This window comes from Oncorhynchus mykiss, chromosome 10 (genome assembly GCF_013265735.2).
Source record: "Oncorhynchus mykiss isolate Arlee chromosome 10, USDA_OmykA_1.1, whole genome shotgun sequence".
NCBI classification, from domain to species: Eukaryota; Metazoa; Chordata; class Actinopteri; order Salmoniformes; family Salmonidae; genus Oncorhynchus; species Oncorhynchus mykiss.
The window spans coordinates 37899074-37926917 of record NC_048574.1 but is presented as its reverse complement, the minus strand read 5'-3'; the positions used below and the strand labels follow the sequence as shown (position 1 = coordinate 37926917).

The following is a 27844-nucleotide window of genomic DNA, read 5'->3' as shown; positions in this document are numbered from 1 at the left end:
GAGGTAGATACTGTAAGGTGACTAAGGGGTAAGGTGACTAGGCATCAGGATATATGATAAACAGAGTAGCAGCAGAGTGTATGATGATTTTATGTGAGTGGATGTGTGTAGAGTCAGTATAAATTTGTGCATATTATGTGTGTGTGAGCAAATTATGGAGTGAGTGTTTGTATTTGTGTTGGAGTATCAGTGTGCGTAGTAACAAAAGTGCAAAAATAAGAATAAAATACAAAGTTCAACTCAGATAGTCTATGTAGCCATTTTGTTAGCTATTTCATCGCTATTTAGCAGTCTTATGGCATGGGGATGGAAGCGGTTCAGGAGCCTGTTGGTGTCCCGTGTATATCAAGAATGGTCCACCACCCAAAGGACATCCAGCCAACTTGACACAACTGTAGGAAGCATTAGAGTCAACATGGGCCAGCATCCCTGTGGAAAACTTTCGACACCTTGTAGAGTCCATGCCCCGATGAATTGAGGCTGTTCTTAGGGCAAAAGGGTTTAATGTTTGATATACAATACCTTGCAAAAGTATTCATCCCCCTTGGCATATTTTCCTAATTTGTTGCATTACAACCTGTAATTTAAATTTATTTTTATTTGGATATCATGTAATGGCCATAAACAAAATTGTCCAAATCGGTGAAGTGAAATTTTAAAAAGTGAGTAAGTAAACGGAAAAGTGGTGTGTGCATATTATTTACACGCCCCTAAATAAGATCTGGTGCAACCAATTACCTTCAAAAGTCACATAATTAGTTAAATAAAGTCCACCTGTGTGCAATCTAAGTGTCACATGATCTGTCACATGATCTCAGTATATATACACCTGTTCTGAATGGCCCCAGAGTCTGCAACACCACTAAGCAAGGGGCACAACCAAGCAAGCGGCACCATGAAGACCAAGGAGGTCTCCAAACAGGTAAGGGACAAAGTTGTGGAGAAGAACAGATCAGAGTTGGGTTATAAAAAATATCTGAAACTTTGAACACCCCACAGAGTACCATTAAATCCATTATAAAAAAATTGAAAGAATATGGCACCACAACAAACCAGTCAAGAGAGTGCCGCCCACCAAAACTCACGGACCAGGCAAGGAGGGCATTAATCAGAGAGGCAACAAAGTGACCAAAGATAACCCTGAAGGATCTGCAAAGCTCCACAGCGGAGATTGGAGTATCTGTCCATAGGACCACTTTAAGCTGTAAACTCCACAGAAATGGGCTTTACGGAAGAGTGGCCAGAAGAAAGCCATTGTTAAAGAAAAAATAAGCGAACACATTCGGTGTTCGCCAAAAGGCATGTTGGAGACTCCCCAAACATATAGAAGAAGGTACTCTGGTCAGATGAGACTAAGATTTAGCTTTTTGGCCATCAAGGATAATTCCATGTCTGGCACAAACACAACACCTCTCATCACCCCGAGAACAACATCCCCACAGTGAAGTATGGTGGTGGCAGCATCATGCTGTGGGGATGTTTTTCCTCAACAGGGACTGGGAAACTGGTCAGAATTCAAGGAATGATTGAAGGAGCTGAATACAGGGAAATTCTTGAGGGAAACCTGTTTGTCTTCCAGAGATTTGAGACTGGGACGGAGTTTCACCTTCCAGCAGGACAATGACCCTAAGCATACTGCTAAAGCAACACTTGAGTGGTTTAAGTGAATAGTTATGCACGCTCAAGATTTCAGTGTCTTTGTCTTATTTCTTGTTTGTTTCACAATAAAAATAATTTTGCACCTTCAAAGTGGTAGGCATGTTGTGTAAATCAAATGAAACCCACCCCCCAAAAATCCATTTTAATTCCAGGTTGTAAGGCAACAAAATAGGAAAAATGCCAAGAGATGTGAATACTTTCGAAGCCACTGTACTCAGTGTATATAGAGAAACTGAAACCTCTATGATTTTAATTTAAAAGAACACATTTGAACATTAACAAGTGAACAAAATAAAAATGTGACTTGGACTGTGAGACTATTTGAAGTGTAGATGGGCCAAGGCTGGGTCATTTCAGCGCAATGGATCCACTACAAAGGCTGTGGTAGCATAGCAGCAGGAAAATAATATATTGCCAGCACTACGGACAGCTATATCTGTACTCTAATACAGGGCGAGTAAAGGTCCAAACAAATATACAGTGCCTTGCGAAAGTATTCGGCCCCCTTGAACTTTGCGACCTTTTGCCACATTTCAGGCTTCAAACATAAAGATATAAAACTGTATTTGTTTGAAGAATCAACAACAAGTGGGACACAATCATGAAGTGGAACGACATTTATTGGCTATTTCAAACTTTTTTAACAAATCAAGAATTGGGCGTGCAAAATTATTCAGCCCCTTTACTTTCAGTGCAGCAAACTCTCTCCAGAAGTTCAGTGAGGATCTCTGAATGATCCAATGTTGACCTAAATGACTAATGATGATAAATACAATCCACCTGTGTGTAATCAAGTCTCCGCATAAATGCACCTGCACTGTGATAGTCTCAGAGGTCCGTTAAAAGCGCAGAGAGCATCATGAAGAACAAGGAACACACCAGGCAGGTCCGAGATACTGTTGTGAAGAAGTTTAAAGCCGGATTTGGATACAAAAAGATTTCCCAAGCTTTAAACATCCCAAGGAGCACTGTGCAAGCGATAATATTGAAATGGAAGGAGTATCAGACCACTGCAAATCTACCAAGACCTGGCCGTCCCTCTAAACTTTCAGCTCATACAAGGAGAAGACTGATCAGAGATGCAGCCAAGAGGCCCATGACATGTATATTGTTTCTCTTTGCTTATTTGAGCTGTTCTTGCCATAACATGGACTTAGCCCTATTTGATATCATCTTCTGTATACCACCCCTACCTTGTCACAACACAACTGGCTCAAATGCATTAAGAAGGAAAGAAATTCCACAAATTAACTTTTAACAAAGCACACATGTTAATTGAAGTGCAGTCCAGGTGATTACCTCATGAAGCTGGTTGAGATAATGCCAAGAGTGTGCAAAGCTGTCATTAAGGTAAAGGGTGGCTACTTTGAAGAATCTCAAATATAAAATATATTTTAATTTGATAAACACTTTTTGGTTACTACATGATTCCAAATGTGTTATTTCATAGTTTTGATGTCTTCACTATTATTCTACAATGTAGAAAAAAATGGTACAAATAAAGAAAAACCCTTGGATGAGTAGGTGTGTCCAAACTTTTGACTGGTACTGTATATTAATACATTTTTATTATTCAGGGGGTGCTGCAGCACCCTCAGCACCTCTACTTCCTGTGGCTATGTGTAGTAGAGGTATGTAGATTTTCCACTGCAGTGGTTTAGCCCCACTGTAATGCAGCAGTCTCCCTGGTCTAATATTTCACTGGACTTCTACAGTACCTCTCCACTCCATCCCCCTACCCAGACTTATTCTTTCTGTTACACAGTATTTTGTGAAAGCTTATTCTAAAAGCATATTCTACCATTGTGGGATAGTAAAAATAGCAAGTTCTCACTAATTATGTTTGTTTCATTTTTAAAAATATGAACAAAAATGTTACATATGTGCAGTCCTTGTCACTGGGCCTCAGTGGAGTGAATATATCTGGTTCCAGATAATTAACTTCTACCATTTGAAAGGTACAGGCACATACAGTGGGGCAAAAAAAGTATTTAGTCAGCCACCAATTGTGCAAGTTCCCCCACATAAAAAGATGAGAGAGGCCTGTATATTTCATCATAGATACACTTCAACTATGACAGGCAAAATGAGAAAAAAAATCCAGAAAATCACAATGAAGGATTTTGAATGAATTTATTTGCAAATTCTGGTGGAAAATAAGTATTTGGTCACCTACAAACAAGCAAGATTTCTGTCTCTCACAGACCTGTAACTTCTTCTTTAAGAGGCTCCCCTGTCCTCCACTCGTTACCTGTATTAATGGCACCTGTTTGAACTTGTTATCAGTATAAAAGACACCTGTCCACAACCTCAAACAGTCACACTCCAAACTCCACTATGGCCAAGACCAAAGAGCTGTCAAAGGACACCAGAAATTAAATTGTAGACCTGCACCAGGCTGGGAAGACTGAATCTGCAATAGGTAAGCAGCTTGGTTTGAAGAAATCAACTCTGGGAGCAATTATTATTATTAAATCCTGCAGTGCCAGATGTGTCCCCCTGCTTAAGCCAGTACATGTCCAAGCCCGTCTGAAGTTTGCTAGAGAGCATTTGGATGATCCAGAAGAAGATTGGGAGAATGTAATATGATCAGATGAAACCAAAATATTACTTTTTGGTAAAAACTCAACTTGTTGTGTTAAAAGGACAAAGAATGCTGAGTTGCATCCAAAGAACACCATACCTACTGTGAAGCATGGGGGTGGAAACATCATGCTTTGGGGCTGTTTTTCTGCAAAGGGACCAGGACGACTGATCCGTGTAAAGGAAAGAATGAATGGGGCCATGTATCGTGGGATTTTGAGTGAAAACCTCCTTCCATCAGCAAGGGCATTGAAGATGAAACGTGGCTGGGTCTTTCAGCATGACAATGATCCCAAACACACCGCCCGGGCAACGAAGGAGTGGCTTCATAAGAAGCATTTCAAGGTCCTGGAGTGGCCTAGCCAGTCTCCAGATCTCAACCCCATAGAAAATCTTTGGAGGGAGTTGAAAGTCCGTGTTGCCCAGCAACAGCCCCAAAACATCACTGCTCTAGAGGAGATCTGCATGGAGGAATGGGCCAAAATACCAGCAACAGTGTGTGAAAACCTTGTGAAGACTTACAGAAAACGTTTGACCTCTGTCATTGCCAACAAAGGGTATATAACAAAGTATTGAGATAAACGTTTGTTATTGACCAAATACTTATTTTCCACCATAATTTGCAAATAAATTTATTAAAAATCCTACAATGTGATTTAAAAAAAATAAAACATCTCATTTTGTCTGTGATAGTTGAAGTGTATCTATGATGAAAATTACAGGCCTCTCTCATCTTTTTAAGTGGGAGAACTTGCACAATTGGTGGCTGACTAAATACTTTTTTGCCCCACTGTAGTCATCCGAGGGCAGCGGAGACTCCTCTGATTCTAATATGAAACGTTTCCTATACTTAGATGAGTTGCAAAGACAGACAGAATCGTAGTATTGAGGTCAAAACAATATTATGTTTCCCCCCCTTTTATTTAATATTTAATTATTTAATGAATGGTCTTGTCTGTGGAATAAATACTGTATGTCTGTGCTTTTCTTAAAGCCATCGCATGTTACCCCTTTCTTCATCTCTCCAGACAAGGTCCCAGTTATTGTTGGCTTCTCATTCAAATCCCTTGTGCTTGCCTCTGAGGCAGTCGGTAACCACTCCTGTCTACCTGCTGGCATTGATAAGACCACACAACCAACCAGGCCAGTGCTCTGTTACCGCTCGTCTCCTGGAATCTCCCCCATGACGACTTAGTCTATGTTCCACCAGGTCACTCAGTGGTAGAAAGAACGGCACGGGTGTGTTGGAACAGCAAAGCTGCTGGTTATCCTCAACCACTTGTCCTATTAGCCTAAAGCATATTTTCTCCTCATCCTGTGCTGTGTTGCTTTAATTTATCTTATTTCATTTATTGGATTATTGTTCAATTGAATTATTATTCTTGTGAGTTTTTTTCAACTGAAGTTTATGTGTTGGTGGAAGTCTGAGACTTCCAAGGTTGATAGTGCTAATAATCACCTCTCTCCATCATGCTTCTGAGAGTTACAAAAGTGACAGCTATGGGTCTAGTGAACACTGGAGCTCAGAGTCCATGGGGATTGGGAGTGACAGGTGCACAGGAGCCATTATCATACTGTTAAGACCTTTCAATGATTTCTGTGGATTGGTTCAAGTGGGTGGATGTCAACATTTCTTTTGACAAATACCTACTATTATCAATTGTTACAGTAGCCTAGGCCTATAATGAAATTATGACATTGGAATTGCAAATTGACACAGTCCAATAGAACAACCATTGCAACCCGAAAGCAGTGTCTCTTCATGTTCCTTTTGTTGAGTATTTCAGGGCTGTGATTGTAACTATGTTTTGATGAGCAAGTGTCACGAGGTTAGGACACCCATTTTAAAGCATAGATAGGAACAATAAATGATGAGCCCCCAATTTGCGTCTGTGGTATGTTCTTCTATGCATGAAGCACCGCCCAGGCTTTTGCTCCCCACTACGCAGGGAGAGATGCAGCAGTAGCATTCTACAGTGGCTACGTTACCGTCACAATTTTAGTGCATGCCACGACCCTACCTGCTAGTGCAAAACGGCACTCAAATCGTCAAATCGGGAAACTAGCAGACTACGGGTGTCAGAGTGGAAAGGGAACTAACGGTGGAAACTCTGATGATGATGAGGATGATGATGGTGAGGATGATTCTGTAAGAGTTATAAACATGAATACAATATTATGTGAAAGAGGAGATAGTTAAAGATTTATATTTTTTTCCTTGCATTTGGATAAAATTATGAACAGTCACACAAAATGTTGGTGTACAATAATCTGCACCTTAACCGATTGCATTTTGTTGCGCTCATGTACTACATTATGACCTTGGATATGAAAATTACATTTTGCATGATCGTAATCCTCGTATATGATGCTTATGTTTGTGTGGTTAGTGGTTGCTGATACTGTGCCTCAGTGTGCGTATGGATAATCGCAGCCCGCACGCAAGTTTAGCCCACGCACGGCGTGCAGTGGAGGCAAGGAAGTGGGAGGGAATGCGCGTTCTTATGGAGGGACACAGGGCTTCAACATGGCCTCATCACGATATGAATGGCGCTGGTATATTATATATTTTTTTAAATCTTGTTTGTGGTTTACCTTTTCTTTAACATGTCGACCATCAGTAGAATATGGCAGTCACGGAGCGCCAGATTGGTTATACAGATTTTAAGGAAAGGTTCCTTGGCCTCTGTTCCTTCGTATGTTGTAAAACCCACACATGTGGGTTCTGTTGATTAGCCTACTTGTCAATGGTGCTCGGTTGAAATAAATTAGGTCTTATCACATCATCTTCTTGTTCTGGTAGGATTGAAAGAACGCGATTTAATAATAGAATATAATATATTAGAAGAATGTCATTATTCAGCATGTAAGCTCTAAATGGCTGTGTAGATAACATTTTGTACTGACCAACATGTCATGTCTTGGAGCTAGTGGGCGCAATGCAAACAAACAGTATCATCTAGCATACTGTAAACGAACTAGCATATAGCCTAATAATGTTATTATTTGCTATCGAATGTTGTCTGTCTTTTAAAAAAAATAATGACCCTGTTTGAATGGTTTTACGTTGATATTGAAGTAGTTATTATGTCTATTCTTCCATGCTTTTACTTTATCTCACTGTAGGCCCCGTGGTGCAACAGACCTATGGTTGTATTTCTATTGCTTTTAGTGAATGCCAGTGGGTAGGCCTAAATAGTATGCGTTTTTGCATCATGTTTTGTAATGTAGGCCAAATATAATGCAGTTTTCCTTTTCATAGTGACAAGTCTACAGATGCTATGAATATGATTGCATGTTTTTGTTGTGTGTGTGTTTGCAACCTAATTCAAGATGGACCTACTGTTTCTCTGCTGTATGGAATGCTTACAGTGCTGTTCATATTGCAGGGTCCCAGTAAAAAAAAATGGTGATGCAATGAGTCTCACTGGAGATAAAATAGCTGTATTGCAAAAAGGCAATGCTCTGGTAGTGTAATAACACTAATACCGTCAGTATGCAGACATTCCTTTAAAAAAAGACATGATTATTCATTATTTGTATTATGAGGAAGCCAAAGGTAGGTTTTCAAATCAAAACATGGGCGTGCATATTTAATGCAGGCAGGGGTGCATTCACATGGAGATGCATGTGGAGCAAAAATACCTCTTTATACTCTTGAGCTTGTGAGTTATAGTGGAGAGTGAGCACTCTTGCCACATTTATCAGGGAACATGTTGACTTGTTCATTTGTATATTACTGCGAGGGCTTGTCTGTTTTCATTCTGTTGTATCTCTCATTGTTTGGGCTATCACCTTTTTTGTTTCACTCAGGATGTTATTAGGATTTCAGAGCTCAGACAAGGGCACCTGTGGTCTATTGCATAAATCTTTGTTTAAAGAACTGTTAATTATGTTAATAGCCTACATAAAGTCAGTTGGCCCTCTGTAACCTGGAATAGGTCATGACATTAACATGTGAATGGAGGGTAGGTTTTTCTCTGCATTATATATTAGAGAAACGTTGTTGAGTAAAACACACATTATGGCAAAGTTTGTTGCTTGTTTTGGGATTATGAGAAAAACAGTCACTCCAAGCAGAGCAACTACAGCTATGTTTTAGGGATTTATTGACCATAACAGCTTGGCTGTGTAATCCGGGTCAATGCACAAATGTAGGATCTACCAGCCTGCACCCTGTTTCAATATGGTGCTCCTGCTCCCTTTAGCCTGCATTTCATTCCAGCCATCTACACAAAGCTCTAGCCAACTACACAAAGCTAATGCCAACTACACAACGCTGTAGCCAACTACACAAAGCTCTCTAGAGCAATAGGCTATCCTTTATGTTTATATTCAGCTTTTTACACTATACTGTAGATTGTTGAGTTTAGAGACAAGAAGAGATTTGGTTGATTTTTCTATTTTCTGGGCATATTTAACTGCTTTTCTTAGTAGTTTGACTGAACCATGTACTAGTGATCATCTTATGTAACAAGTATATTTTACACTGGGGAGAAGTGTATTATGTACAGTAAATCTGTTTTAGACAGAATAAGGCCAGTTACAGATTTTGCCGACAAACCCAGGGCCATTTTGTGAGAGGGAGTGGAAAGACGAAAAGTGGCAAAAGTGTAATAAAATATTTTAACCATTGTGGGTGATACAATTAATAGGGACATCAAACTGAATTTGTTTTGTTTGACCTGGCTTATACTGTGGCAATACAGATGGGGAAATATTAACACAATCATCAATCACCTCTTCATGAGACTTCATTTGAGTAGTTTTAGATCTCCCCACTTCAATGTCTAAACCCTAGATTAAGATTGATCATCTGCAGAAGGAAGTACTCCCTCAGAGTGGACACAAATAGGCATGTGTCTGTTAGGGTATCATCCCTGCGTCATCTCTACCCACTACTCGATCTTATACTTAATCATATTGCAGTGTCTATCGGTGGTATGATCAATGGTGGAACGAAACTTTGGTGTCTTTTAGTTAGTTGGTTGTGTTTGTCTGGGCACTTATGGTGGATTTAATATTGGAGAAGATTAGAGCAAATCTGAACAAATGGGAAAGAAGAAGTCATCCACCATTGTTTATCACTTTGGCATTAATTATAATGCCTCATTTGTTAGGTTAATCTCACTGAATCAAAGATGTTTAATTCTTCATAATACTGGTAATTTGTATTTTTAAAAATTAGTTGAAAAAATAAAGTATATATATTTACATACCAGTCAAAAGTTTGGACACCTACTCATTCAAGGGTTTTTCTTTATTTTTTACTATTTTCTACATTGTAGAATAATAGTGAAGACATCACAACTATGAAATAACACATATGGAATCATTTAGTAACCAAAAAAGTGTTAAACAAATCAAAATGTAGTTTATACAGTGGGGCAAAAAAGTATTTAGTCAGCCACCAATTGTGCAAGTTCTCCCACTTAAAAAGATGAGAGAGGCCTGTAATTTTCATCATAGGTACACTTCAACTATGACAGAAAAAAATAGAAAAAAAATCCAGAAAATCCCATTGTAGGATTTTTTATGAATTTATTTGCAAATTATGGTGGAAAATAAGTATTTGGTCAATAACAAACGTTTATCTCAATACTTTGTTATATACCCTTTGTTGGCAATGACAGAGGTCAAACGTTTTCTGTAAGTCTTCACAAGGTTTTCACACACTGTTGCTGGTATTTTGGCCCATTCCTCCATGCAGATCTCCTCTAGAGCAGTGATGTTTTGGGGCTGTTGCTGGGCAACACGGACTTTCAACTCCCTCCAAAGATTTTCTATGGGGTTGAGATCTGGAGACTGGCTAGGCCACTCCAGGACCTTGAAATGCTTCTTACGAAGCCACTCCTTCGTTGCCCGGGCGGTGTGTTTGGGATCATTGTCATGCTGAAAGACCCAGCCACGTTTCATCTTCAATGCCCTTGCAGATGGAAGGAGGTTTTCACTCAAAATCTCACGATACATGGCCCCATTCATTCTTTCCTTTACACGGATCAGTCGTCCTGGTCCCTTTGCAGAAAAACAGCCCCAAAGCATGATGTTTCCACCCCCATGCTTCACAGTAGGTATGGTGTTATTTGGATGCAACTCAGCATTCTTTGTCCTCCAAACACGACGAGTTGAGTTTTTACCAAAAAGTAATATTTTGGTTTCATCTGACCACATAACATTCTCCCAATCTTCTTCTGGATCATCCAAATGCTCTCTAGCAAACTTCAGACGGGCCTGGACATGTACTGGCTTAAGCAGGGGGACACGTCTGGCACTGCAGGATTTGAGACCCTGGCGGAGTAGTGTGTTACTGATGGTAGGCTTTGTTACTTTGGTCCCAGCTCTCTGCAGGTCATTCACTAGGTCCCCCCGTGTGGTTCTGGGATTTTTGCTCACTGTTCTTGTGATCATTTTGACCCCACGGGGTGAGATCTTGCGTGGAGCCCCAGATCGAGGGAGATTATCAGTGGTCTTGTATGTCTTCCATTTCCTAATAATTGCTCCCACAGTTGATTTCTTCAAACCAAGCTGCTTACCTATTGCAGATTCAGTCTTCCCAGCCTGGTGCAGGTCTACAATTTTGTTTCTGGTGTCCTTTGACAGCTCTTTGGTCTTGGCCATAGTGGAGTTTGGAGTGTGACTGTTTGAGGTTGTGGACAGGTGTCTCTTATACTGATAACAAGTTCAAACAGGTGCCATGAATACAGGTAACGAGTGGAAGACAGAGGAGCCTCTTAAAGAAGAAGTTACAGGTCTGTGAGAGCCAGAAATCTTGCTTGTTTCTAGGTGATCAAATACTTATTTTCCACCATAATTTGCAAATAAATTCATTGAAAATCCTACAATGTGATTTCCTGGATTTTTTTTCTCATTTTGTCTGTCATAGTTGAAGTGTACCTATGATGAAAATGATGGGAGAACTTGCACAATTGGTGGCTGACTAAATACTTTTTTGCCCCACTGTATTTTAGATTCTTCAAAGTAGCCACCCTTTGCCTTGACAGCTTTGCACACTCTATGAGTAGGTAGATAAGTTGGTTAAAAACTCAGAAATGATCGCCAAGACTTGACAGTGCCATCCTGCCCTTTTGCTAGAAGATGAATGAGAACTAGGGTACTAATGAGCCCTTACACTCCTCTCTCACCCTTTCCCCCCTATTTTCCCTTTTCCCCCACTTTCCCCTCACTCCAATATCCCATTTTCCCTCTCCTCTCTTCTCTTTCCCATCTCACTTCCCTTCTCTCCTCTCCCCTATCCGCACTCACACAGTTGATCAGTGGAGGATCCATCGTCAGCGCTGAGGCAGTATGGGATCATGTCACCATGGCCGACAGGGAGTTGGCATTTAAGGCGGGGGATGTAATCAAGGTCCTCGATGCATCAAATAAGGACTGGTGGTGGGGACAGATTGACGATGAAGAAGGATGGTTCCCAGCCAGCTTTGTGAGGGTGAGTGGAGCCATCAACGATTTTCTCATTCTGTGCTGCACCATGTCTTGCCTCTCAACCAGTACACAAGGGTTCACCACCTATTCACAATGGTGTGATGGATTATCAGTGTTAGGGAGTAGTAAACTACACGGAGTTCAACTAGTAATTTAACTACATTTTGCAGTAGCTTGGTGGTAGTTGAACTAAATTCAAATCTATGTAGTGTTTTCAGTAGATAATAAAAGTTGTTTTTGCCTTGTAGCGGTGTAGCTAACTACTGGAACTACACACTACCTTTTTTGGGGGGCAATAGTTTATTTTCTTTTTCGGCATCAGACCTGCCTAATTCTAACTTTAAACATCGTTTTTGTGTTTAATAGGCTAAAAACAATTCTGTTAATGTATGACCCCAGAGTGAGCTGTTCTTGCAGTTTGTAGAAATTTCAGATCTATGTAATAATTTTTCGCGAAGTAGTTTGGATGAAGTGAACTATTTTTTTCAAAGTAACTTTAGTTAAGTAAACTATATTTTTCTTCAGGGTAGCTTTAGTATAGCGTACCTTCTTCCTGTGTGAAGTAATAGGTAGCTTGGTAAACTACATTTTCAGAGTAGCTTCCCCACTACTCATTTAACACTGCCTTATCATTGATAATTATTGATCGACTGCCCCGTTTTGAAGGCAGATATTTTAGGCTTTGATGATGATTTGATATTGATAAAAATATGATTATGCCATGGTAATCTCACAGCAACTAAAATGTTTTACTAGTCTCCAAATGAAATACTGTGAAAACAAGAAGACATCAGAAAAGTTAATACCTGGTGGTTATCACTACTAGCCTTCTCACTCTGCTACAAATGAGTCTGAATGAGGTATGTCATGTTTTTCTCTCCAAAGGTTGAACCCCACCCACCACAACCTCAAACAAAACAGGTGTTCTATATCAACCCTATAGCAGCTCCAAGGTTCCAAAACACAACTACCAAGGTGCGCTTAATAGTTTCAGCAAGAACTTCAAAGCATCTGTTTTAACTAGCATCTCACTGCACATTGGACCACCCCATATCTAACATCCTGTCGCTTTGATACTACTGCTTCCATTTGCCGACAACACCATGCTTCAAGTGTCAAGCTTGTAATGGCATTACGGTTAAACTATGGTACCTCAAACAAGTATAGAGAATAGCTATTGTTAATTCTTAATTGATAAAGTGCTCCCACCAAAATCTAAACAAACAAATAGAAATGTGTTCATTTCCAACTTGGGAAAAGTGTAGGAAACCTTTTCCAAGTTGGCCTTGAAAGTGAGTGGTGGGCTCTGCTTTGCTCTCCACTCCCTCTCACACACTCTATCTCTCCCCACTCAATCTCTTTCTTTCATTCTCCTTTCACTCTTATTCTCACTATTTTCTCTCTCACTAAACTGAAAAGCGAGCACTGAAGCACTGATTCATCTCAGATCTGAATGATGAAACATGTATGACCACCCTTTTAGCAGAGGACAGGGCATATCAAACAGGTGGATAAAAAGAGCAAGGATTGATGAGTGACTCAAATAAAAGCTATTTAATGGTAATTTTATATAACTGGATTTGTTGGCATGTTGGAAGTTATTTTCAGTACATTTTCAAACGTCTTTATTATTGCACCAATCCAATGAATTTACCATACAGCTTTTGTCCACTGGTCCAAGGAAACAGAGAGAGTGGGCCCTAAACAGACACCCATGAACAATGAACTCAGGCTGAGATAAACCGTGTACACAGAGTACCATCAAGCACTGAGACAGACCCATCGGCAGGATAAAGTGACTTAGGGGGCACTTGAAATCGGCGAGGGGGAAACATTTTTTGGGGTTCTTGCATTGGAATTATATTGAGTTCTGCGTATATAATCATACTATACCACAATAAACATCAAGTTCAAATGATGAGATCATTGAGTGATTTTGAAATTTGTAGCCTATCTCTGCTGCGCTGTTAAAGCACAGTGGACAGCACCCTACGGCTAGGCCGTTTTGGTAATGAGTATAGGCTACAAGATAGATAGAGCAATTCATCTTTTCAAACAGCATATGTGAATGCAGCCATACATACAGCTGTCTTACCCAAATAATGCAAACTTAGTGATGAAAGTAGTAGCCTAGTTATTCATGCATGCAAACAAAAATACTGAATAGCACACTCTTAAATCTGATTTGCTTAGATCCAGCAGTGGTTTCCCCTTTTTCAGATCTAGAAAGTCATTGCTCTCTGGGTTAAGGACACACAGGGCCTCCACCAGCTGGCTGTTGTGTTCGCTAAATCGTTCCGACATTTCTGACTCGTGCTGAAGAACAGTCTTTTACACTCAGTCTCTTCTCCTCTGTCCTGCTGGCCTACTGTACTGTCCATCAGATATTGCTGGAGATTTGTACTTACCTAACTGTGTAATTTGCTTGGAGCTGGTGGTGGTGCATCATATCCTTTGGTACTATCAATAGAATTCTTCCAGTTAGAATACCCAGCTTGGGTGAAGGCTTTGTCTGCGTTGTTTGGGAAACAAAATGCAGCATCTGCAGTAACCGAGTATTTCAGTCACTCTCTTCCTATGAACCAGATGCTATTACATTAATATTTTTGGGACAGAAAACTTGCGACTAGGGCAGGATTCTAGGCTAACCTGGGCTGGCTCCTCTGTTCCAAGATCAACAGTAGAGGTGGCTGTGGTGGAGCCATTATCCTAGCGGCGTTTGTGGAAGGATGCTAGCTACAGCTAGCTAAGAGTAAAGCAGCTGGGCCTCCCGGGTGGCGCAGTGGTTAAGGGCGCTGTACTGCAGCGCCAGCTGTGCCATCAGAGTCCCAGGCTCTGTCGTAACCGGGCCGCGACCGGGAGGTCCGTGGGGCGACGCAAAAAAAAAATAAAAAAATAAAAAAAGAGTAAAGCAGCTTCAACAGTAAACTTGACCCCAACCTTATAAATCAAAATCATATATTACAGACGGAGGCGCATCACAAAGATGAGAGATGAGAAGCGTTTTTTCACGCTTTATATGTAAACCCAAAAGAGTCACACCTAACCGCCCTGTGCTTTCCATACCCCCCTACACACACTGCAGTGCGCCCTGTCCATTGTGCTGACAGCGCAGCAGAGATACAGATTTTTTCCCCCAGTAACCTGTCACTCAATCATTTGAACTTTTTGTTGATATTTTAATATAGGAACTTAAAACTTAAACTGAGGGGGCTAAAGTTTGAACTGAGGGGGCTAACTCTTCGAGCCGGCCCACACTGAGACCAGATGTCTGGAAAAGATTACTTACAACAGAGGCCATTTGTGACTTTTGTATGGCCACATCAGAAGGGTCCCATGACTATGTATATTAAGGCAGGGTCTAGTGTTTGTAACATATATTGGCATATGCTTTATACCCATCTTCTTTATGTGCGGTCTCTCAAAGTGTTTTTGGTTACCCAAGTAGTGATAAAGGACAAAACAGCACAACCAATAACTAACTTACAGTAGCTGGTCTCATTAATGACCACCATCAAAGTTAAACAACTACTTCATATTTGCAAACAAACAGATATCATATATATCAGGACCATTGAGCAAAACTTTCTGGAGTAAATGTTTGAATCTACAGACTGATCTCATCTCATTTCATGTGTTGATTTTCTTTGTGTGACAAGAAATTGTAAGAGAATTATATGGGAACATAGTACCCTCATATCCTAGATGGCAATGTGCCCATTAACAACACAGTTGCGTCATGGCTGGCTTTGAAATGTGTATTCTCCTGAAAAACATCATGATTATGTAGATGTGCATTAGGAGTCAGCTACCTACCCTGTGTTCTCTGGCAAGGATGCTAAAATTAGTTCCCTTTGAGGATTACACAAAGTGACAGTTCATTCTTTGAGATGCCTTCAAGCAACCGATGCACAAATGCGCTCACAACTCCTGAAACTCCTTCAACTAGGAGGTATCAGATTGTAATCAAACAATGAATACTGCGTAGAAGGACTTCATATACATTTTTTTATGGTTTTATCCCTTTTGTAATGCAATGTTATTTCTTATCTGTCTGTGTGTTAACCAACACTTAATTTATTTCCAAGAACACCCAAATCCATGTCCAAAAGATCCACCTTTAGTCTGTAATATCGGAACATGACAATGAAAAAGAAAAGGTGGAATTCCATATCACTTTCAGTTTAATAACCACGGCAGCATCATAGAAAGGTTTTGCTTTGTACCTCAGTTACAGCTTTCTACTCGACATAGTCACAGCACTTTATGAATAAAAAAAAAAAAAGTTTTTGACAAGTTGGGTGTTTCACTGTGAGTGTTCCTCAGTTACTCTAGTGCAGGGATGGGTAACTTTGATGGGGGTGGGGGCCACCAAAAAATCAGAACTCATCTTGAGGGGCCGCAGTGGCTCGCAGGACTGCCTACCTACATCCATACACACACATGCAGTTAGAGCCAGCCCTAGCCTTATGGGGGCCCTAAGCAAATGTTTTTGGTAATTTGGCAATTCGACCTTGATTAGTACATCTTTAGATAGCTTTAAATGCTGACATTGGCTAATGGAGTGACTGTCAGTGACTGAGATAACAAGAGACAAACTGCTGATGCACAACCAAATTCCTAAATTGCACTTTGTATTCTACTATTGATCCGTGGGCCTACAAAAGGCGCGTCACGACCAGTTGCCATCCCTGCTCTATTGAGTCCTGATATTTGTGTTCGATGTAAACATATAAAAACTGTTAATTTACAGAACTACAGTGCCTTCTGAACGTATTCATACCCATTGACTTATTCAACATTTTCTTGTGTTACAGCCTGAATTCAATTTTCACCCAAGTGAAAACATGTCTTTATAAATTGTTTCAGATATTTTGTAAATGAAATGCAGAAATATCTAATTTACATACTGTAAGTATTCACACACGTTTGCAATGAGAGTTCAAATTGAGCTCAGGTGCATCCAGTTTCCATTGTGTCACGATTCTTCAAAATCGAACCCAGAAGCAGACCAGGACAAGGAGAGTAGGAAGAAGGTGAGTATTTATTTACAAGTGAATGTGAATGGGTAGATATATCCAGGTGGTGTAGCGGGTAGCGGTGGTGAGTTGATGGGAGTAAATAGGTGGATCCAATGGGGAAGCGGAATCCTCTGACGACCAGGCGGGAATGGGGTAAATGATCCAGGTGAGTAACTGAAGACAGAACAAACAGAGGTAAGTTCAAGGCAAGCAATACGTAACAAACAACAAAACAAATTCTATCCAACTTGAGGCTGATACTCTGGTACAACATACTGTTCATGGCTAACGATCCGGCAGGGAATGGATGTCAGGTCAGAGCTTTTGAAGGGGAGAGGTGATGATCAGGACAGGTGTGCAGATTACTGATGGGATACAGGTGCGGGTGAACATCGATCTCCCAACAAGCTAATTCGCCCGGCAACCAGACAGGGTGCGTTCCAGGACACCGGAAACACACTCCAGGACAGAAACACAGGCAAACACAGACTCAGGAAGCGGGATTCGTGACACATTGATCATCCTTAAGACGTCATCTAATAGTTTGGACATAATTTAGAAAGAAACACACATCATTGTAAGGTTTCACAGTTGACAGTGCATGTCAGAGCAGAAACTGTACCATGAAGTCCAAGGAACTGTCTGTAGAGGCATATATCTGGGGAAGTGTATAAAACCATTTCTAGAGTGTTGAACGTTTCCAAGAGCACAGTGCTTTCCATCATTGGGAAATTTAAAGAATATGGAACTACCCAGACTCCGTCTAGAGCTGGCCGTCCAACCAAACTGAGCAACCGGAAAATAATGCAAACCATTCTGTGGTCTGATGAGACAAAGAATTTAACTTTTTGGCCTGAATGCAAAGCACTATGTCTGGAGAAAACAAGGCACAGCCCCTCACTCGTCTAACACCTGATGCTTTTTAGCAGCAGGGACTGAGAGACTGGTAAGGATAGAGGGAGGAATGAATGAAGCCAAATACAGGCAAATTCTGGATGAGAACCTGCATCAGAGTGCAAGCTACCTGAAAACGGGGCTCAGGCATTTTGTTACAACAGGACAATGGCCCTAAGCATACAGCCAAAGCAACGCTGGATTGGCTTCAGAACAAGAATGGCTGGCCCACTCAAGGACTTTCACAAAGGCCAGACTTGAATCCCATTGAAATCTGTGGTAAGACTTGAAGATTGCTGTTCACCGCCACTCCCCATCAAACTTAACAGAGCTTGAGAAAGTCTGCAAGGAAGAATGAGAGAAAATCTCAAAATCCAGATGTGCAAAGCTGATGCAGACACACCCAAGACGATTCAAAGCTGTAATCACTGCCAAAGGTGCTTCTACGAAGTATTGACTCAGGGGTTTGAATACGTATGTAAATTAGATATTTCTCTATTTAATTTTCAAGAAATGTGCAAAAATGTCTAAAACATGTTTTCACTTTGAGTAGCTTGGATGAAAGGTGCCCAGAGTAAACGGCCTGCTCCTCAGTCCCAGTTGCTAATATATGCATAGTATTATTAGTATTGGATAGAAAACACTCTGAAGTTTCTAAAACTGTTTGAATGATGTCTGTGAGTATAACAGAACTCATATGGCAGGCAAAAACCTGAGAAGAAATCCAAACAGGAAGTGGGAAATCTGAGGTTGGTCGATTTTCAACCCAGCCCCTATCGAATACACAGTGGGATATTGGTTATGTTGCACTTCCTAGGGCTTCCACTAGATGTCAACCGTCTTTAGAAACTTGAATGAGGCTTCTACTGTGATGTGGGGCCGGATGGGAGCTGTTTGAGTCAGTGGTCTGGCAGAGAGCCAGGTCCTGGTCACGCGCATTTCACATGATAGCGACCTGCATTCCATGGCTTTTCTACAGACAATGGAATTCTCCAGTTGGAACGTTATTGAAGATTTATGATAACAACATCCGAAAGATTGATTCTATACTTAGTTTGACAAGTTTCTTCGACCTGTAATATAACTTTTTGAAGTTTTCATCCGACGTTCGGCTGGACCTGCACGAGCGTTTGGATTTGTGTACTAAACTTCCAAACAAAAGTAGCTACTTGGACATAAATAATGGACATTATTGAACAAATCAAACATTTATTGTGGAACTAGGATTCCTGGGAGTGCATTCTGATGAAGATCATCAAAGGTAAGGGAATATTTATAATGTTATTTCTGATTTCTGTTGACTCCAACATGGCGGATAATCTTGTTTTTTATCTGAGTGCCGTCTCAGATTATTGCATGGTTTGCTTTTTCCGTAAAGTTTTTTTGAAATCTGACACAGCGGTTGCATTAAGGAGTGGTATATCTATATTTCCATGTCTAACAATTTTATTTTCATCAACATTTATAATGAGTATTTCTGTAAAATGATGTGGCTCTCTGCAATATCACCCGATGTTTTTGGAACGAGTGAATGTAAGGCGCCAATGTATACTGAGTTTTTAAAAATATAAATATGAACTTTATCAAACAAAACATACATGTATTGTGTAACATGAAGTCCTATGAGTGTCATTTGATGAAGATCATCAAAGGTTAGTGATTCATTTTATCTCTTTGTGCTTTTGTGACTCCTTTCTTTGGCTGGAAAAATGGCAGGGTTTTTCTGTGAGTTGGTGGTGACCTAACATAATCATTTGTGGTGCTTTCGCTGTAAAGCCTATTTGAAATCGGACACTGTGGTAGGATAAACAACAAGATTACCTTAAAAATTGTATAAAATACATGTATGTTGGAGGAATTTTAATTATGAGATTTCTGTTGTTTTGAATTTGGCGCCCTGCACTTTCACTGGCTGTTGTCATATCGATCCCGTTAACGGGATTGTAGCCCTAAGAAGTTTTAAGGGGTACCGTGTGTAGATGGGTGAGGAAAAAAATAAATGTCATCCATTTTGAATTCAGGCTGTAACACAACAAAATGTGGAATAAGTCAAGGGGAATTCATATTTTTTTTAAGGCACTGCATGTGGTGTATATTTATATTGTTCATTAGGTTAAGTTATAACATGGTCTATCACTATCAATTTGAACATGGCTCCAATGGGAAACAGACGTTCAGGAGCCACTGTTGAAACACAGGGATTATACAGTGCGGTCTATCAACTGTCCCATTTATCAGTAGCAAAACTCTATTTTAAATTCCCCCTATCTCTGCCGTACATCGTGTGAGCGCTGTTGCTTAAAGCTCTGTTGTGCAGTCACAATGGTGTACTCAGCCTAACTTGCAATTTCATGCTTGTTTATTTTTCTTGTTTCGATGCATACTGTTGCTTTAACTCAACCTATTCGATGTAAAGGCTTTTTCCCCTTGCAATGTGTTCGCTACAATTCAAGATCAATGACAACCTTTTTTTGACAGGGACCTGTTTTACAGGTGCATCAGAGGAATGAAGACATGATGTCCAGTATATGTATATTTGTTTACTTGTATGTTTGTAACAGGTGTTGAATTTAATTATGATGCACAGTGTTAAACTGAAGGAGTGGCATTGAACATTTATTTAAATTGGGAGAAAAAAGTAATTAGTATGGAGTTGTTTTTTTGTATTTTAATTATATTTTAGATGATGCTACTGAATATTTGTCCATGCTGACATTTTGTGTTTGGCTGTCCTCAGCTGTGGGTGAACCAGGAGGAGAACACGGCGGTAGAGACAGTTGAAGGGGCTAGCCCCAGCCCCAGTGAGGTCCAGAACGGCCATGCGGATGCCAGTCCCAGCAGCAGCGACTGCCTGTGCCAGCCCGCCCAGGACAGAGACCAGATGAGGGCCAACATAATCAATGAGATAATGAGCACAGAGCGTCACTACATCAAACACCTGAAGGACATATGTGAGGTAGGCTTGGCTGGCTAGAGGACATCTTCCAGAGACTGAAGGACATATGTGAGGTAGGCTTGGCTGGCTAGAGGACATCTTCCAGAGACTGAAGGGCATATGTGAGGCAGAGGTTAGAGACAATTACCTTGTTTTGGATCGTTATCAAACTACTATTCAAAGCATGATAAGCCAGGTTACTAGTGATGATTCAAAATGAAAAATAAGATATTTCATGAGCATGAAGGTTGAAGAAGTTTCTTTAAATATATCGAAGTACCCAGTAAACTGTATATCCAATATCTCCACAGTGCTATAACAGCGTTTGTACACTACAGTGATTAGATTATGCAGTACAGTGCTTCCCGTGTCCCTCAGAGGCAAACTTCAATCAATTGTGTTCTAGCCTAAAGTAGCAGGGCAGGCGTAAAATAAACACCTGAGCGGTGTTTCTTTCTTTCTGGTCCTGATGAGAGAAGAAGAACTGTCAGGGGAGGTTCTCTTCTCCACTGTTGAACCAATCCAGTAAATGCGGAGGAGGAGTTAAGGTGGAGTGTCGCCTTTTTATCAACCAATAGCGGAAGTCGTGTCACATGCTCTCTTTCCATTTCCCCTAAAAAAAACGGAAGCGACCCCGCAGAGGGTGATGGTGTTCCAAAGAGTAGTGACAGGGCTACAGTGTTTTAGTGAGAGATTAGAAATGATGACTGGGGGTGTTGACCTGTAAGTGCTGGACTCAGAAATGGTATCCCTCCCATCACATGGCACTCTTCCCCTGCATATATTGTAAAAAGCACGCCATATCTTTCACGCTCCGCCTATCTCTGTCAAATAATGCACCTAGTAGAGTACATGAAAAAGTACTCAAAAAGCTCTTATCTAATCTATTCATTTTTAAATCAGTTTTCCCTCTGTTCCCACAGAAATATTACATAATCTGGAAATTATGCAGAGAAAAAAAAGAAGAGTTTAATCAACATCACATGGGAAATTGTAATGTGTAGGTGACTGTGTATTGAACCGTGATGGTCTTTTAAGTGTGAAACTATATGATTTTTCCTGAATTATTTTAAATGTTATCTGAGAAATAAGCTCCCACAGAGGGGATAAGTTACCTAACTGAGACTCTTGCTTATAGAGCTGTAGCCATTTTCACTGCTTTTATTTTTCCCCAGGTCTTATCTGGGAAGAATTTGAATAAATAATGACTATGATGCAATCTTTGGCATTTTTGCCTTTTTTTATGCAAAGACAAAACTGTTTAAATGCACTGCAGTTAAAACATTCTTTTCAGATGCCATGAAACAACCTGCAATAGCTAATATTGGATCAAAACTAAAACATTTTTTCTTATTTTCTTTGCTGCGCCAGGGTTACTTCCGGCAATGTAAAAAAAGAAGAGACATGTTCAACGACGACCAGTTGAGGGTCATATTTGGGAACATTGAAGATATCTATAGGTTTCAAATGGGCTTTGTCAGAGACCTGGAGAAGCAATACAATACAGAAGAACCTCATCTCAGTGAAATAGGTCCCTGCTTCCTAGAGCATGTAAGCATTTTTGTATCTCTCAGAATGTCAAGTGTTTTTTAAATGTAATCCCTCACAATAGATTTGAGTAGACCTTGTGTATCATACATACATGCCCATTTTCTCATCCTTTGTCTTACATCTGAGAACCTTGGTGATGGCAGTTCCCTTTGGTTATTAGTTTCAATGGCAAACGTTAGGAAATCCCCCAAAATAAAAACATTTGTAGCTTGTTTCAGCATTTTAGACATACTGTACACATTTATCTGTTTACAGCAAGATGGCTTTTGGATATATTCGGAGTACTGCAACAACCACGTGGATGCCTGCATGGAGCTCTCTCGACTGATGAAGGATGGCCGCTATCAGCAATTCTTCGAGGCATGTCGCCTGGTGCAGCAGATGATTGACATCGCCATTGACGGTTTCCTGCTCACGCCCGTCCAGAAGATCTGCAAGTACCCTCTGCAGCTGGCAGAGCTGCTCAAGTACACTGTCCAGGAGCACAGGTACCTGTCCCTCAGCCTCAATGTCACATCAAAGATTTACATTCACCTCTGTGTTATGATGAACAATGTTTCTACTGATAAAGATCCTTCTGGAATGAATGGTCCTTTATGCTCTCAGGCTAATTGTATGAGACATGAGGGTGCCATGAGGGTGTGAGGAACCTAGACGTGGATGCTAAGCTAAAAGTATTTTGTGAAGGGAAGTGAAGAGACGTGGCTCGGTTTGAATGCCTGACTATTTACAGTACTATGGTTGGCCTTGTATTCCTTCTTTTTCTTAAGTCGCCACCACTGTAACATTGTGTCGTCATCCCCTCCTCTTGTAGTGACTACCGTTATGTCGCTGCAGCGCTGGCCGTAATGAGGAATGTCACTCAGCAGATTAACGAGCGGAAGCGTCGCCTGGAAAACATTGAGAAGATAGCACAGTGGCAGGCGTCTGTGCTGGACTGGGAGGTAGGGCTGAGACAGAGTGACAGGAATGAGGAACAAACAAGCACTGTGGGACAAACAAACGCCAAGCTGTTTTAGTTGAATGTTTTGCTCTGTCAACTCACTCCTTTGCTACTGCACTAGTTTGTGTTGGTCAGAGTTTGTATTTTACAATGCACATCTTTTGATAAGCTGTCAAGTAGAGCCTATTTGAAGGCTTGGAGAGGCAAGAAGCTGTTTATTCTTTTAAAGGAAAATATATCTCTCCAATCTCTCCTTTTGGAAATAAGAAAACACAGACTTGTCAAATGCAGTGCATTTTGAAGCACTCCGTTTAATCAGGATGAAACTAGTCAGGAGTGAGAAGAGGAAGTGGATGAATCTGTTTTGCTAGACTTGAACCTGTGTTTGATATGAGAGAGAGAGCTAGCGTTATCAGGTCACTCTGACCTAGTTGAAGAGAGTTTTTCCAGAGTTGCGCAGTCACTGAGGTACTGTAATTATGTCAAGTAAAAAATGTTGTATTTGATTCTTCTCTCAAGATCTAAAGAGTCAACGTTAATGAGATGAAGCCTGTCTTACCAGCCTGTATCTTATCAGCCACTTTTCTAATTTCATAAGCATAAAATGATTCAGTTTTGATGACTATGTATCACAGACCATTATTGATCCTGTTTAAAGATTTGAACGTCTTGTATTTCTCTGTAGGGGGATGATATTCTAGACAGGAGTTCAGAGCTGGTGTACACTGGGGAGATGTCATGGATCTACCAGCCGTATGGGCGGAGTCAGACTAGAGTCTTCTTCCTGTTCGACCATCAGATGGTTCTGTGTAAAAAGGTAAGGTGGCCACATCTGGGTCACAAATACAATTTAATTGATCGGAACCAGTCTTGGCGCACCCAGGTGCTTAGTTAACTCCTCTCTTTTGCAGACACAGTTGGTATGAATTTGCTAAAATGTCATCCATTGGTCAATTTGTTTGTGAATAAAACATAGCAACAAAGTCAGTAGATGTGTTTGTACCTCCCAGGTTCAAGGCGAATGAAGGTCACGGGTTGAAAAAGAGAATCACGTCACCAGCTTGGTGTGCCTAAGGGGTAATGATTTATTGTGCAAAACAGAAAGTCTCACAGGATTGTAAGAGAAAATGCTTAGCCTCAGCAGTGTGGTGACAGAGACAGAGCTTTAGGACAGTATGACTGCAGTTTTTATGACCAAACATGCTTGTTGGATAGTTTATATGACAGCAATTCTTATTTACTCACCAATACCAACAAGACATTTGAGTCATATTCACAAATCTCTACAACTATGAAAAAATAATAATCTCAAGAAAAAAAGTTCTTAAATGCATCCAATAGCTCAAAATGTCTTGAGAGATTCTGAAATGTCATGTTAAGAAATTCTCAATTAATGAAGTGCTTAGCTCTTAAACCCACAATCAATCCCATTCTTTAGGTACGAGTCTTTACAAAAGCTCATTCAAATATGATGGTAGCTCTCACAAACTTGTAGCTTGAAATGAAAATGGTCAGGAACACAATTATTTCATTCAACTCCTGAAATGGAATGAACCTTGTGGTACAGAATATTATGTCCCTTGAAGTAACAGAACTTGACGGACCTACTGTACATCCCGAGCCACCTCTGCTTGAGATCTTATCTTTGATCTCCATCGCCTCAGAACTGTGATTGATTCCTTCTTCTGACGTGGATGACAACAGTGTTGTTACATAAGAGAGGCCGTCATGTCCAAAGAGAAGTGAGGGGTAGCTGACAGGCTTACAGTACAGGACACAGGGCTGTTGTGTCCCTCACAGTTTACCGCTGGCAGCTGCGACATGTGTGACGCAAGCTCTCAGAGGGGAAAGGAATACAGGAGTACGCAGCAGCAGCAGCATCACTAATGGGGACGGGATGCCTGGAATCTGGAGCAGCTGCTTACAGCATGGATCCCTGTCTGTCACAGGGAAATTGATAGGGTGCAATTATTTCTTCCTGACTGCCAGAAATTGAAGCCTTTTCATTTCCTGTCTGTCACCTGGGTTTCGCAGTACCTTGCTAGTGTTCAAAGCACAAGTGTAGATGATTCAAAGTCAATTAGAATCGGCTCTCTACTTAGTTTTCCCTTCCACTCCTCCCTCCCTTCCTTTTCCTTCAGGACTTGATACGACGAGACATTCTGTACTACAAGGGCCGCATCAATATGGACAGGTACAATGTAGTTGATGCCGCAGATGGGCGGGATGATGACTTCAACGTGAGTGTGAAGAACGCGTTCAAGCTGAGTAATAAGGACTCAGACGAGATCCACATCTTCCTGGCCAAGAAGCTGGAGGAGAAACTTCGCTGGCTCAGAGGTTTCCATGAGGAACGCAAGATGGTACAAGAGGATGAAAAAATAGGTGTGTATGTGAAAGAAATGGTAATTTGCACAACAAATGAAAATGGTAAATGAAAACAACAATAACAATGATTTATATTTTTCAGGGTTTGAGATATCAGAGTATCAGAAGCGGCAAGCTGCAATGACAGTGCGAAGAATGACCAAACAGAAAGGTAAATACACACTTAACCAAGTTTTACTAACTGTCTGTTTTTACTCCATCTGTAGTGCATCTCTCTCCTCCTTAATATCTCTCTCCTCCCAAATTGTAGGCCATAGGTCTGTGCCCCCTGGATACCCCCCTCCTATGGACCCCATGAATCCAGGACAGTACTTAGTTGGAGACAGCATGGAACAATCAGAATTTGAATTCCCTGAACCTGAAAGGTGCAAGTCTCCCTTCTGGCAGAGCTTCAGCAGGTTAACCCCCTTTAGGAAATAGAGAAGAGATAGTTTAGAAAGACCACCTTATTTTTTTTTAGAAGCACTATTCTAATTCAATTGTGACTTTTTTAAAGGGAAATCTGAACACAATAGTATTTGGACCCAAGAGTATTTGGATTGTCACACATTTAGCTTGTGAGCATCTCATTAATGACTGTACTGTTATAATCACTTTACCTGTATGAGTGCAATGACTACTAGCAACACAACTACCACAGTGAACCACACCTTTGGATCCTGAGAAACCAAAACACCTTCCTGTTTCCTGAACTGTGAGAATGTTTTTGTGACCTCTACTAATCCTTGTACAGAGGAAAAGGGAATCGCAGGTTTCAAGAAAGAACACGCTGAACATTCATTTTGTGTCCACATTTAAAAATGAGGAAGCACTAGTCATACATTGATCTTTATGCCAAATCTGGTTGTGTCCTACAGTTCACTGTGACCTTAATGGGCATTTTATAGGTTTCTCTTCTTTTATTTTCTTGTTTTTGTTAAAATGTAAAATGCTGGCCAAATGCATCAATCTTGTATTGTTTTTGTTATTATTTATTAAAATTGTATTTTTGTTAATTTGTAATGCATGATGAAGTCCAATACAGGTATTCTATGTGCAATTCTATTCTTACGGGTCAAAGGAAAAGAGAATCAGCATCATCAACTTCAATGTGACTCATTCATATACTTTACATCGTGTTGTTTCCTCTAGGATCTTCAGTCTGATAGGAATACCATCTTGAGTTGTTCTCCTAATGGTCATTCACACAGATTTTACATAACCAGGATGTAAGTTTGAGACCTGATATTACAGTATATTCAGCTATCATATAGTATATTACTTTCTTTACCACCTTACAGTTATTGTATAATACTATGTGGTTATATTTGCACTTACATAAGATGCAGCTGTGATTTCTTCAGGTAGAAGAGTCTGCTAGAATGCCCTTCAACCAAGTCATTCAACAAAGATTGCGATCTCGTAAGAGTCGAACATAGGCTTACCATTCAATTTGACGATAGTTCCAGAAAACAACCATGGTTAAAGCCATATCCATTGGATTTATTTTAATGTGATGTTCATTGTTGACAGTGAGAGCTTTATTGCTTAGGACAAGAAAAGAATACCACTTTGTTTAAAAGGTAGCCAAACTACAGTAAAAACATATTGTGAATCATTTTCCTGGGGTGGCTTTCATAGTACCAGCACAATGTTATGACATTACTGATTTTACACCTGTTGTTTCAGGTTCAAGTCTTCACTTCTGCCACCAGGCTTAGATGAAGCAGGAGATGGGGGATATTTCGGGGGGGTTTCCAGTGGGTTTTCTAGGCATTATGATGGCAACTTCAATCAAAAAGTTTGCCAGAATTGAAAAAATGCAAAGGGAAGGCTGGTGGCTTGTTATCTATATTTATATTTAAAGGGTAAAAACCATTTTTAAAAGGATATTTATATGCCTAAAAAATTAACTAGGATTTAATACATTGCACTAAATACAGTGTAAAAGTGCAATATGAAAGTGTGCAGTAATATTGAAAGACAAAACGCTTTTAATATTAAGGCGTTTATCTTGATGATCTATGTATGGAGCATTCATACATTTTTAATAAAGTGCATTATAATGAAAAAACGCTTAAATATCGAATTCCTAAGTGGTTTTTATTTCATTTTTTGTTTTTATTAATAATTATGGATGATTTATCATTCATTCTGTGACTATGTCTTGGAATTAATCCAAATGTGTCAACATGACTGTTTCTTTCATAGCTTAAGTTGTAATGAACCATGTTTGTTGTAAACAGATGTGCATTAACATAAACTCCAATGCAATGGATAAACACCAACATCTGATTTTAATTTATCTAAATGCCAGGTGTTGACATTTACTATTTCCTCAAAGAATCACCATCTCTCCTTATCCTTTCCTCATGATGTACCAAAAGACAAGCACACCAACTTGTAAGATAAATCATGTATAAGATGTACTATTAAAGAATAACCATT

General features: G+C 40.2%; 1 protein-coding gene across 5 annotated transcripts; it reads left to right on the top strand.

The window, feature by feature from the left end:
• Positions 1-865: 865 nt before the first annotated feature.
• On the top strand, positions 866-27844 carry LOC110533826 (rho guanine nucleotide exchange factor 9). 5 transcript variants are annotated; one of them, XM_036990214.1, is made up of 10 exons: positions 866-922; positions 11510-11689; positions 20338-20556; positions 21907-22086; positions 22342-22574; positions 22901-23030; positions 23715-23846; positions 25171-25414; positions 25500-25568; positions 25668-27844. In XM_036990214.1, the coding sequence occupies exons 1-10, from the start codon at positions 896-898 to the stop codon at positions 25835-25837; spliced, it is 1584 nt and encodes a 527-aa protein (XP_036846109.1). In that variant the 5' UTR covers positions 866-895; the 3' UTR covers positions 25838-27844. The 5 variants fall into 5 exon arrangements, with proteins under 5 accessions (XP_036846109.1, XP_036846111.1, XP_021474038.1 ...); XM_036990216.1 differs by lacking the exon at positions 866-922 and adding an exon at positions 4032-4081; XM_021618363.2 differs by lacking the exon at positions 866-922 and adding an exon at positions 6186-6377.